The sequence below is a fragment of the Grus americana genome, chromosome 9 (assembly GCF_028858705.1).
Source record: "Grus americana isolate bGruAme1 chromosome 9, bGruAme1.mat, whole genome shotgun sequence".
NCBI classification, from domain to species: Eukaryota; Metazoa; Chordata; class Aves; order Gruiformes; family Gruidae; genus Grus; species Grus americana.
This window is the reverse complement of record NC_072860.1, coordinates 22,991,397-23,005,258: the sequence shown is the minus strand read 5'-3', so window position 1 is coordinate 23,005,258 and position 13,862 is coordinate 22,991,397. Positions and strand designations below refer to the sequence as shown.

The 13,862-nt window shown below is 41.6% G+C and overlaps 1 protein-coding gene across 4 annotated transcripts in view; it reads left to right on the top strand.

The window, feature by feature from the left end:
- FNDC3B (fibronectin type III domain containing 3B) overlaps window positions 1–13,862 on the top strand; it is a 206,249-nt gene that overhangs the window by 111,318 nt on the left and 81,069 nt on the right. For all 4 annotated transcript variants that reach the window (XM_054834918.1, XM_054834919.1, XM_054834916.1 and 1 more), the window contains exons 5-6: window positions 311–554; window positions 3,070–3,360. In XM_054834918.1, the coding sequence (XP_054690893.1) occupies window positions 311–554; window positions 3,070–3,360 (535 nt within the window). The remainder of the gene's footprint in view (window positions 1–310; window positions 555–3,069; window positions 3,361–13,862) is intronic.

Below are 13,862 nucleotides of genomic sequence, written 5' to 3'. Positions count from 1 at the left end.
CTTATTTTGGTGCTTTGTGTTCCTTTTTCAATTGTTTTACTCTCTAAATACAGGTTATTTATTTTGTCTCTTACCCACATAGCTATCACCAGCAGCAGTAAGTCTCCCAGTGATTAGTGTGGCTACCCGAGTCTCCAAGAAAAGCCACATCACCACTATGATTACTTCTGCTGATATTAATTTTAGAAATGTGTTCATGAATAAACCTAAGGACCAACCGTTTGCTGACAGAGAACAAACAGTGCTGGTTTTAAAACACGTGTGGTTCAGATGCTGCGTAACGTGCTCGTTTCCCTGCTTTCCCTTCCAGGTGATAGAAGACAACACCGGTGTTCGGAGGGTGGTGGTTACCCCCCAGTCTCCGGAGTGCTATCCTCCTAGCTATCCTTCGGCCATCTCTCCAACCCATCACTTACCTCCGTACCTGACGCACCATCCCCATTTTATCCACAACTCTCATACAGCTTTTTATCCTCCTGTCACTGGACCTGGGGACATGCCACCACAGTTTTTCCCACAGCATCATCTTCCCCCCACAATATATGGAGAACAAGGTGAGCTGGATGGAAGGTACTGGTATTTCACACCTATGTTCAGCAAGTTTTAAGGACTAGTGAAACGAGAAGCGGAAATTAATTGAAGAACGTGTAGAATGGCTTTGCCCGCATGGATGGAGCCTCCTTTTTTAACATCCGGAGCAGGAAAGCATCGGGAGGTGTAGCCATCCAGAGTGCAGCAATGCAGGACAATCCTGTGTCACAGCATTAGATTGCAGAAACAAAACCTTTTTAAACCTAATTTTTAAATACAGTGCGGAAAAAATGTCTCATCCCGTGCTCCAAACTAGGGACGCGAGTCATGCCCGTTGCTCTTGCTGCGTCACGATGCAGCATTGTACGGAAAACCAAGAGATGAATTGTGTCAGTCCTGGCTTGGGAACGAGGATGGATACGGAGGGCTGGATCCGAGCACGGCTTGCTGCAGTCATTTCCAGTGGGAAAAACCAGATACCATTTCCTGTTGGCTGTAATGTGCCAGCCCCCCCAGCCGTGGTTTTCCAAGAAATAAGAGGCATTTTCTGTTTGTTATTCTGGTTGAGACTGTGCAGTAAGTCACTGAAAAGCATTGTGCGATACCAAAGGGTAGCATGGCAACCCTAATCAGGCCATGAGTAAATAATTGCAAGAAAAGGAGTGAAAGGGGCATATTTCTGTCTGAACTATGCACTGTTGTGTGTCTGCCACCCTGGAGATAAGTCTTTGTGTAATCTGAAAGAGGGCGTTAACCAAAAAAGTAATCGGCAAAGCTACTTGAGATGTTTAACATGGAAATCAGTTCGGGATTCATGGTTTTACGTTACTGCTGAGCTACCTGGACACTAAGACCCTTTATAAAAAACACGTTTAAGCCACCAGAAGTGAGGTTCTGCTGGAGTGCGAAGGAAGAGGCAGAAAGAGAGGGAGCTATCTATTGATGCTACTTCTCTGTTGACCAACAGAACTGATTTTCTGGTGAGGAATGGACCCTTATAGCTGACATTTAAATTTATTGTACCGGGGGGAAGGGGGAAGCTCAGGAAACCAGCAGGATGGTGTAGCCAGCCAGGTACGTAAGGGAGGGACTTTTCCCCTGAAAAGGGAACAGGACAATTGGTCACACTGCTTGCCAGAGTCTTGCGTGCAAACCTGGTAGTGTGCGAAGTGAACGTGCTGCTAGTTAAGTAGATGTTGAATATTTCTGTAGCCTGGAGATACCAAGAAGCTGATTCAACTTAAAAATAAAATTTAAAAAATAAAAATCCTTGGTTGCTTTACTGGAATGACGTATACCTGTAACACTGAAATAACTGAAGTGGTGAATATTATACTGATGAGTGTCAATCCACTGTTTTCCATTTGCTGTACAATGGCTTATAGCTTGATCAAAAATTGCATTTATTTGTAGCCAGCTGTTTTTAGGCAACTGATTGCTGCGAGAATACAAATAGGATCGTGTAGCTAGATAAGGAAAGATGAAGGCTGTGACGCACTGAAATAGCAAAGAAAGAAGATCTGGCTAGTTGAAACAACTTAGAAAATTGTGATACAGTACATATGGCAATCTCAGCTTACAAACAAGGCTTCAAACGGCTGGGTAGGATGCTCATTTGCTTCAGAAGTTTGTAGGATAACTTCTGAATGGATGTAGAAAAAAAAGATGAAGAATGTATAAAGCATCAATTGTTATTTTGCTAACAAAGCCAAAACGATTGTTTTGGCTGTGAGTTTGTTCAAGCCTCAGGCTGAAAGTGGAACACGAACAGGTTTGAACTATAGAGAAGAGCAGAAAATACTCTGATTCCTGCAAGCTGACCTGCCTTAGCTTAGAGATAGTCATTCTTGGAGGGGAGGAAGGGGGGCTGTATTTAATGAAGTGTATCTGAAGTGTACATATGATATTTATGATATTTCTCAAGCTTTTTTTAGACAGTTTTACTTAAAGCTTCCACTTCATGTTGCACTTCTCTCCTTAGGCAGGCACAGTTGACATGATTGTAAAGTCTTTTGATACTGGGAAATTAAATTGCATGTAATCAGTGATGAAATGAGCATCTTGGAAACCAGAGCATCTCAGCTTATTCTGTCCAGTCAGGCCCTGGGGAAGAAACTGCTAAATTGGTGTGAGCTTATGAATTCTTTTTCCTAAATGTCAGTCTCCCTGGATTTTTCCTTGAAATCTGCGTCCCCAAAACACAAAGACTGAAAAGGAGGAGAAAAACTGTCACCCTAGTTGCTGTATTTTACTTGTTTGCATGCACTCATCCAACGAGTTACAAAATCTCAAACAGCAAATGAGCACACTTAATCTAATACAAAAAAATTGATCAGTCCTGCAGAGAAGTGTTTTGGGGTTTTTTTAAGGAAAAAAACCCCTCGGTTTCTTGTAAAATCCATCTCCAGGAAAATCTGGCATAGTTTCATTTAGAGATGGTCAGGAATTCCATTTTCTGGAAAAAAAAAATTAAAAAAAAATAAAAATTCAGTGATTTTTGTTGTTCTAAGTTAACGCGGATGAATTCTTTCATTTCAGAAATCATACCACTATATGGGATGTCCAGCTATATTACCAGGGAAGATCAGTACAGCAAACCACAGCACAAAAAACTCAAAGACAGGCAGATTGATCGCCAAAACCGTCTGAATAGTCCTCCTTCATCCATCTACAAAAGCCATATAGGCAGCTGCACAACTGTATATAATGGTTATGCAAAGAGCCACAATGGAGCGAGCAGCGGAGGCGGCGGCGGGGGGGCTCCGGCAGTAAAGAAACCGGAGCGCAGAGCAAGAAGCAGCCCAAAGTCAAATGAACAAGACCCACATGGTAAAGACAGTTTTATTTATTTTTAATTCCTTTTTATTGCACCTTTCCAGCTTACGACCGCTTGTATATGGATCTAGTAACTATGCCAAAAAACACTACCACCCACACGTAAAGACAGTGTTAATACAGTGTGAACTTCAGTATAAACGTTGAGCTTGCTATACTGTATTTGTTTTGTAAGATGAACTGGTCGCCTCCCCATCTTTTATGACTACTCCCTGTAGGATGCAGGGATCATGCTCTTTTTATCTATTGGAAACAGAAATGCATTTTATGGGCAAATTCTTGGTTTTATTTTGCTTTTCATACAGACATCTTGGCACTTCACAAAAATCCTTGTGGACCATTGAGCTATAACCAAAACCTGATTACTGGGTACCACTACTCTGTAACTCCTAGGTAAATGCGGTAAACTTACTAGAAAGTTTAGAGACAACTGCTGAAAAAACAAGTTAGTTTGTATGAAAGTTCAATGGAAGTACAATTAGTTAAAATAGAAGAAATTTGAGAAGAAATTGCATAATCTTAGCCATTGGGATTAGTGGTCAAATAAATATGGCTACTTTGGAAATAATTTTCTACAACATTTTTGAGGCTTATCATTTAAAAATTTGAAAACTTACAAGAAAACGTTAGGTCGTTAATCAAACCTCATTTATCACAAGCCCTTCTGCACATAGCTGGTTCTACCTAAATTTAACTCAATAACTTGTTATAATCCATTATACCTTTCAGCCTTTCTCTTCTCTGCCTGTCTCTTTGCTGACAGCTACAACTGCTAGTGGCTGAACAAACTTTTATGTAGTAAGCAAGCTTACACCCAGCACGAACACGTATTTATAATGGAGCGCACTTTGAAACATCTTCTGTGAATTTATGCATACAACACAGGTTTTCCATTATCTGTATGTTGTGTATGTATATTTGGCTGTGTACTTTTATTTGTGAGACGTAACTGAAATAAATACTCATGAAAAGTAACTTAACCGATAGCTGAATGGGAAAAAAAGTGCTGCTGACGTGGTAAGGAATGAAGATTTGCAGCCATGCTTCAGGGTCATTAGAATTAGGAAGGCACTGTATTTGGGAAAGCTTTAATCCAAGAAAATGAATCACTGCATTAGACTTCCTAATTATTTCTTGTTGGTAAGCTTATATGACCTTTAATATTCTTATGTTTATCTATTTTTTTTTTTTTTTTACTCTAGTCTGTGGTGCAATACGTGAGGTTTGCAGAAGCCCCTGTGTGAAAGTCCTGAATAAAATAGTCTTAACAGCTAAACTGCAATATAGCTTCAGTGGGTACTGAGTCAGCCTGGATGATCACTTCTAAAATAATGTAGATCTAATTTAAAAATACGTAGTTTGAGAGTTTCCTGCAACCCTTGTGTTTGTCTCATTTTTTTCTCTTGGAGTAGTCTGCTGTGCTCCATCAGTAGAGCGTGAGCGCTCTGAAAATGCCAAGAAAATCAGTGAAGTCAGGGCTACGGCACGTCCAGTCCGTCAGCCAGAGTGTGCCTTAAGGCTGGGAACAGCAAATGGTGGAGTCTTCCCCCAAAATGTGAAAAAGTCTGTAACAGGCGACCACACAAATAAGCATCAGTTGTCCCACCCTCCAGTAAATCCAACTCACCGAACAAAGCCCTAAAATAAGCTTCCACTTGATATCTATAAGCTTCTAATCGTAGCTGCTGCTTTATATTTACCTTCTCTGTTTCTTCCTGAATTATTTGGGGATTTATTCATTGATACCTGACTAACACGGCCACACCTGACGAACATGGCCATACAGGTAATTGGGGTGAGAGTTAAAAGCAATTTGGGAACAGCTGATAATTTTGATTCATGCTGCTAAAATGACAGTGTGTTTAGAATAGCCAAGAAAAATAATCTGTCAGAAGCAAGGAGCAGCAAAGCTGTTTAAACTTGTACTTTTTGTGGATGTGTATCGGTTCAAGCCTACTAATAGTTAAAAAATTGACGGTGCTGTGTGGCTGCTTCCAGAATTGCAGAATAGCCTGGAAAAACTATTTAAAAAATAATAACTATATATATATAGTATGTAGAGAATAAGAGTCTTTATTTAGAAAACCACTTAGCCAAAGAACTCTTAAGAGGCAAGTAGGAATGTATGAATTTAGAGTAAGACGAGGGAGAACTGGAGGTGATGGGTTCATTTGCATGAATTTCTTAATTGAGATGGTGATGTGGTTTATAGCCTGTCATTTCATGTCTGGTCTGGGTGTTTGTGCAATGGTAGCTGGCATGCTTATTTTGGGTGTTTGCATGTCGGAGCAATCCAGCGAGCCAGCTCCTGGCACGCTGCTGTCACCGAAGCAGTCGTGCCGCCTGCCAGGGCACGGGGCTTTAGGAGCTGTACACATAGCTGGAGCAGACACAAACATCCCAAATTCTGGTTGTTGCAGAAGACAGCACACATAGGTACATAGTACTACAGCGTGATATAGCGATTGCTTTCCTTAGGGACTGGGCTTTTTGGAAGCAAAGTGTTGATCCGCGGCATGGAAGCTGCCTCGGTGCTGGGAGCATGGGTAGGAGCTCGCTGCTGGCCGGCGACGTCTCACCTGGGTGCGTGCCGTGCCGGCAGTCCTGGCCACTCCGAAGCCAACGCTGTGAAAGGCAATTTGGGTGTCCGTTGTAATCGGTAGAGGAATATGATCCGCATAGTGGCGTTTGTGATGGGGAAGTGGAAGATAGGCATTTCTGTTCTTGGATCTGCTACCCCTGTGTTTAAGTAAATGCTTGTCCTGCTCCTTGTTTCTCAGTAGTAATTTCTTTGAGGAGAGTGTTGTTCCTTTCTGAGCACCTCCAAGCGCTCTCTGCTACAACTCTGCTGAGGTTATTACGGAGTACTTTAAAAATAACACTGAAGAAAATGTTCAGTGTACATTGCAAGGACAACTCTGCTTTTTTCCTTGAAAAGGTATGACATAAATCACAAGACATGAGATACTGAAGTTAACGATGTACTTCTCCATCAAAATGAACGCTCGCTGCATGTATGACGCCCCTGACACTTGAGTAAGGAAAGTGAAGGAAAACTCTGCCACGTGTTGATAACTTACTGCCTCCTTCCAATATTAAAAGAACCAGGGGTTTTCCAAAAATCTGAATCAGCACTGTTAGAAGAAATGGGGCGATAGCATCATCAATGGTACTGAAATAAAGTAAGTAAATGACTCTGGAGTACTTTTGATTCAGTCACCTCCTGGATTCGGCATGTGCTTCGCTCTGCCACTCTATACAGCATGATGATACGTTAAAAATATGTTGGTACTTCTATGGTGCACCCTCCTCCCAGGCTGGTCCTATAGCACAGCATCAGGACCTCTTTTCAGTAGGGAAGTTACAGATGGGGGATATAAGTGCAGTTCCTCTGGCCTTGTCCATTGACAGCATCGTGTCTTTATGTTGGGACGTGCACTTGTAAATAAAGATTTCTAGTTTATGCTGGAAATATGCAATTGGGGGGGGTGGGGGGAGAGAAAAAGGAAACTGATGGCTTATAATTGTCTGAAAAGTTAACAGTATTCTGAGCATTTGTTCTGGTGGGATGGATCATGTCTTATTCAGGCAGAAGACTTGAAGGTATGATGTAGGGATTCTGATTTAAAATCCATACTGTAGCTTTTCTGCAGAGCTGTTTTAAAAACTGAATGGGAGAGGAGGGATCAAGGGGTTTGGGGTTTTTTGTTGTTGTTGTTTGGGTTTTTTCTATAAAGGAGCCTTGCCATGTAAAAAGAGCTGTGAGCGGAAATCCTGTCCCATTCATGCTGTCCTTTATGAATTTCAGTCTGAGTCACTTCCTTCTCATGCACTCAGTGGTTCACTTCTTGGTCATGTAGCGATCTGGTAGTTTGAGAAGTTTTGCGTGCGGCTGCAAATACTGTGGGAACATAAGCAGTTTTGAACATTCTTATAATGCTTTTGCCTATTTGCTAATAAAACATCTTTTTTTTTTTCTTCAGATCAGATTTTTTTTTTTTCCCCCTAAATCCTCATTGAAGTTTGAAGAACCTAAGATAGCCAAAGCTAAAACACTTCAAATGGGTAAAAGTAGAAAGCGGGAGATGGATTGTTACGTGCATCCTGTCCGGGAGCTGGGTGGGTGCTGGGAACTGGGTGCCAGAATAAACAGACCCAGCCTGGGCAGGGAGGCAGCTCCGGGGGGGTCACATGCATCTTGATGTTAGCGTTCTGTAAAGATCATTTTTTGGTGGTTTGAGAAGATTTGGCCCTACTGGGTCAGAGCAGAGGCCCAGTGGTCTGTCTTCAGCAGTCGTGATGGCGATGTTGCTGGGGGAGAGCCTGCAAGCCCGGCCCCATCCTGCGCCCCGGTCCCTGCTCCTCCACGGGCACCCGGACCTGTCGGGCACGACAGAGGGTTTAGTCCTGCCTAGTCCTTTGGGTGCCCGCTTGTCAGCCTGTTGTCTGTGAATGTGTCTGAACGCTTTTTGGAACTGGCTGATGTCGTTTGCCTCTTCCTGAGTTGCAGAAAAGCAGACTTGCTTTTCAGCTGCCCAAAGCGGCGCCCAGATGCCGACTCGGTGTCCATTTTACTCCTCTGAGCAGCTGGTTTCTTGCACGTGGAGTTGGCACACTTTACCTATGGAGAAGTGAGGAAAAAAAGATTGGAATTATTTAATTCAAAGAGTTGTAGACAATAGATAGATCATAAACTTTTGTAGTACCATGTTGTATGTGTACAACCAGTTTAAAAACTCAAAGATGTTGCTTTCCTATCATTGAGGGGTTTTAAATCTGATTTTGTGCATTGAAGCAGCCTTCAGGTATTCCTAAAGGTGAAAACCATTGCCTCGGATGCCTCATATTCCTGCCTGCATCGCTGATGGACATTTCTGAGATGTGGCTAGCTCTATGTGTTCATTTCTTCGAGGTGAATGTGTCAGGAACACATGGAAAATGGGCTTAGCAAGAGAACTTAGTAACTATGGCTGATTTAATTTGGAAACATTTTTAAAGGACCTAACTGAGCAAAACAGAAGTTCTGAGATGAAGGAAAGTTGACTGGTATGGCTCGCCTGGGCTGGTGTTAGCGAAAACTAGTACCAGCAAATATCCCTGAGCTGCGTGGGGTACGCTCTGCAGGCCGTCGGTACATGATGCAGAGTGGGTGACAACGTATAGAATACATAGGCCTGCTGCTTTCTTGATACAACCCTATCATGTTCTTCTTCTCTTCTTTATAACATTTAAATATATTTAGGAAAAGTGTGTGTGTGTGTGTGGTGGGAGGTTTTTTTTTTTTTTAATTGTATCAAGTTTTTTTAATCCAGAGCCTGTGAATTAAAGGGAAAATGAGGGAGCTGTGATTCAGTGCAGACAGGAACCAGGCGAAGTTCCTCTACTTACTCATTCTAGATCCTGTCAATTCTTTTCTATTTTGGTCTTGAATCTGTTTTCCAAGCTTATTGGGCTTATGTATCTGTACCTGTAATACCCTATAGATTTAAAAGCTTGAAAAGAGTAGTTTCATCACTTTTGGTCCAGGTAAGCACAGAGGCTGAGAAACATTATGGCAATATATGTAACTTTCCTGTTCTTCTAGCCAGGAACTGATGATTTGGTACATACTAAAAAAGACCACTGTTATGCCAATGTAGAAATGTTCTGCAGACAAAATTTGTCATAAATGGTTCTTCTGCTGACATAGAAAATACCCCCACATAAGCACAGCTTCCCTGGTTTCCCTAAATGTATTTACTTCTATAAAATGAGGAGAATTAACAAGACTGTCTCCTGAAGACAACCCGTCAAAACTGACACAGTGATTTTATTAGTAACATGGGAAAAACCACTCTGAAGACTAAAATACATCTGTCAGGATATGTGAATTTTAGTATTATACCAAGTAATGAAATGTGAAATAATATTTACTGGAAACAGAGACGTGTTGAATCTTGTGAGTATAGATCAGCATCACATTTGAAATCTGAATAGTATTACTGTTCTTACTGCGTGTTTTTTTTAATAGTTTCAGCAAATAATACTGCTGGGCTAAGTTGTTTAGACATATCTAATTAGAAATATGTGTTGTGTGCATGCTGTTCTTATTTAAGTTTTAATAAATGAGAGGAAATAGGATGCATTAATTAGGGCGCTAGTCTGAACTTGAGAAACCGCAGTTAATTTGTGACACCAGGGAATTTCCAGGCGATATCCTCGTGCCTCTACCTTATCTCTTACATCATGACCGAGCTTGTGGTTTTGTTTGTTTCTATTTGGAAATATGCCTACTTCATAAACATTCGTTATCTTTTGTATTTTCTCTAAAATAATAGGCTGTGCAATTGCTCGTCCAGGCAGAAAACAAAGTGGTTCTGACTTTCAGATACTTCTAACATGCTGGGAGTATACACCTTTTGTGTACCAGAATCAACTCCATTAGCTGGGCCACACAGATTCTTAACCAAAGACTGTTTTACCTAATAGTTACATACAGTAACCACTTAAGCAAGCTCTATATAGACTGATGAACATCTTAGAAACATATTGACGTCGTGCAGAGTTCAAGCAAAGTACATTCCCAAGTTCATGTCAATTTGTATGCATGCAAGAATTTATCCAGATCAGGTTTAATTTATGTCTTCAGGAAAAAGAATTGCTAAGATGCGTGTGTATACATATATAAAAAAGATACGTACATGCTGAGGCAGGGAAAGAGGAGATACTCACGCTCTATTTTTATGCACTTATCTTGAAAGACTAAAGAACTGGCTACATAACTTAGGCACCAGAAGTTGTTGATAAGAGATTATCTTCATCAGCTAAATAAGAGCATCGCCTCTTAAATTAACGGCACAATATTCTCCCATCTTGAGTCTCAGCTAATTTTAAAGGCAAACATAAATGTGTCAAACTTGGTTTCATCCAGACTTTTTGTAACTGGAAATGCAAACAAAACGTCAGGATAGCCATGGATACGTGTCGGCTGGCGTGGCTGTAAGCTGCTCTGAGGGTTGGTCTCCTGGGCATCCACGGCTCTGGGGCACAGAGGGGGCAGGAATGGGTGACCGTGATCCTGGTTATATTTTTCAGTCTCATCGCAGAAGCTCAGGCAAAATGAATCTCAGTCAAAGCTCCCTAATCTTTGTAAGTGTGCTAGCTGGCTAGAAACAGAGCTCAAAGCCCACCTAGGAGAGTGCAGGACATACCTAGTAAAGAGTGGGGAAATCTGGCTCCAGGGCTCTCGTTTGACCTTATTGGTGACTTAAAAACCCCTTTGACGGGGGGCTGGAATTTTTCTCCGAGGCTGTTCTTGACAATCCTGTTCAACCCCTGTAGACTCCCATATTCTTCTTCTCATCTGCTTTCATCCCTCCCTTGTCTTGTACTGCCAGCAGGATCTCCTTGGCGGGGGGAGCTGGATAAGCTATCTGCTCCACGATTTATCAGGAAGTCCATGCTGAATGACGTAAGGCACAACCTCTTCCCCCAGAGGATCTTTGTATTATCTCAAGAATTTGCAGCTTCTGCTGCAACTGACAGTCAAATCCAGAATACTGAAATCTGAGACTTTTTCTTAGGAGTTTATGTAATTTGTAGATATCCGCCCACCAGAAAAAAACACATCAAGTACGTTTTCATCCTGCTTAAATGCTCAGTGGTTAAATCCCCGTGCTGGGGAGCAGAGTTGCACAAAGGTCTCAGAGCTTCAGAGCAAGATAAACAGTGTATTCTCACCAGTTAGCAGGAGATAACGTGGACCACCGACAAAGGACGGGAACCGTGTTTCCCTTATTTGGAAATATCTGGGACATTGAGCCAGAAGGGAGAGGGTATTTATAGGGAAGAGGTGGAACATTTCCTCCCTCCGGACTATACAAAATAAAACACCTTTAAGTCTAATAATTTAATGAACAACCCTTATTTGTATACCCAGATGTTCTGAACAATGTCCGTCTGTATATTCATTTGGATTTGCAAAGGCGGTGAAATGAAATTTCATGGCCCGCTGAAGTTAATGGGATTTGTTTACCTCAGTCTCTCGGGCTGTACTACAAAGCCCATGGGTTAGTTTTCCTTTTCTGAGGAAGGGTGGAATTTGATTTCAGAAGTCTTTGTGACCTTCAGTATATTTTCTGTTTTGTGGGGGGAAAAAACTTTCTTTTTGGAAATGCGGGGTGATGCTCTGAGTATTGCAGGTAACAGAACGGACAGATCTTCATCTACAATGAAGCAGCCGTTTTGATTTTCTCCAAGGTTTGTTATAAAAGATTTTGTCCTGAAGCTTGAGTTTGGGGTTTTGTTTATTTTTTTCCTGTAAGGAGCTGTGCTTAGAAGCAGCTGCTTTGATTTACCGTGATTCATGTGACTTTTGCCTTCATTTCAGCAATGAAATCCAGATCGAGTTAATATTCCTGCAGCTTTGTTGAAGCCTTCCCAGCGATCTGTAATCAGGTGGATATTTCTGTACAATATTTTACATATTTGGAAAGATTCTCGGTGGTGAAACTGGCTGTTCACCTATCTGAGATTGTATTTTGCCCTCATCCCATGCAGGACTGCTAATGTACAGATGTTATAGATCAGGTTTTTTAAACACCCTTGAGTGCAATCTTCACGTCACAGGCATGGGAGGGCACCGATAACATCACATCAGCCTTTTTGTTCCTTTACGTTGTAGGAATTTAGCACCTGATCTTTATTAAATGTTCTGTTTAATATAATTCTAGGTCACATAGTTCATCATTCAGACTTGACTGCAAAACGGATTAGGCTGGGATTAGTCGAGAAAGTTGATTGTCATCTGTCACGAGAAAGATAACTTATTGCTGTTCTGCTGTCAATCTGTAGGTGTTTGGGTTGATTTAAAGAGGGGAGTGGGAGCTCTTCATCTCCCCATCTCTGAGCTGTAGTGCCTGGGCTTGAGTGGAAAGAGAAGAGTGTTCTTGCTTTTCCTGGATTACTGTGATCACCACCACCACTCATTGCAATCTGATTATCTCGTAGTTTTTATCTGGAAAAGGAGGTCGATAATTTACATCGGTAACAGAAAAGCTAGGCTGGAGTTCATTCAAAAAATATCCTGCCTCTGCAGCCGTTCGCTAGGTTGACAGTGAGAAATCCCACTGCAGGCTCCATGAAAAATCTTCCTATTTCAAGTATTAAATTTGGAGTGATTTTTTTTTTTCTTGAAAACAGACTTTTCTTATGGAGTCTAACATCTCTTAAAAACATGCAGATAATATAAGTAGTGCTTAGAAATAACACTTCTGCTTTAATGTAAATGTCAAGACAAAATCAAGAGCAGTGAAAAGATGACACATTTTCTGCTTTTATCCTGTTTTAGGAAAAGCTTTCCCTGCTTACCTTCTCATAAAGGCTGAATAGATCTCTCTGACTCTATATTTGAGAGTGAAATAGTGGTTATCACTAAAACCTAGCACCCCAAAGCACTTTGCATTACCCATGGTGAAATCTAAAGAAGACATTTCTCCATTAATTTCTTCTTTGAATCAAGCGAGGTTGACGAGTTGTGACTAAGGGCAAAATTTGGCTTGCAGTTGTTTTCTTAAAGTTGCTTAGACTATAATGGGCAGCCTTATGCCTTTGCATTGGGGAAGCGCTCTGCTGCCTTCATCTTGTTGTAGCAAACTCAGTGGCTTTACGAGGTTCATTGCCAAGGAGGTTGTTAATTTTGGCTGAGGAGCTCCGTTTAATCCCAACCGAGTTTGGAGCTCCTAAGGAGTCTATTTCGTCTGTGCTGTCTGATTGTTTTCCTGTGCAAATACGCAGTTTTGCAGGTTATTTTGCTAGTTTTGTTTGACGAGGAAAACGCTGCTATTGTGTGCAACGGGCAGATTATCAAAGGCTTTTATTGGCCATATTTCACATGGTCATATTTTTGAAGGTCAAGAAAAAGTAAGTTTTATTTTGGGTTCAGTGCTGATGCCATTGTCCCCCTGCATTGGAGACTATTTCAGAGAAAAAAAAACGTTTCCTGATTGGCATGGGGCAGCAGTCACAGGATTCAAAACCCTTAACTGGTGACACCGGAGACTTGTCAGAGTCTGTGTTTGGTAGGGATTGCGCTTTCCACCTCAGTTCTTTGAGGATGCAGGGATCACCTCTGCCATGGCTGGCTGTCACAGCAGGGGGACCAGAGAGTGATGGAGCCATGCCTGTGCTGTCTGCTGCTTCTCAAGCTGGTGGTGGGATGCGACAGAGCCATCGGTGACCCGGCTGGGAACAGAAGACAGTAATTTTTAGTGCTATTGTAGAATATCATGAAAGGTTTGAAGAACTTTGTTGTATCTAGGAAAAGATTAACGTTTGGCAGAGTTTGTAGTGGGAATGAAACATCAGATTTTTACCTGGAAGTGGGAGTCAGGAGCTCCAGGAGAATTTTAGGATGGCTTTTGGTGGTCTTGTCAAATCAAGAAAATTTTTTGGTTTTAGAAATGGGAGGCATTAATGGCAAGTGCAGGTAGACTGCTTACAAACTCCTGAAAGACTAG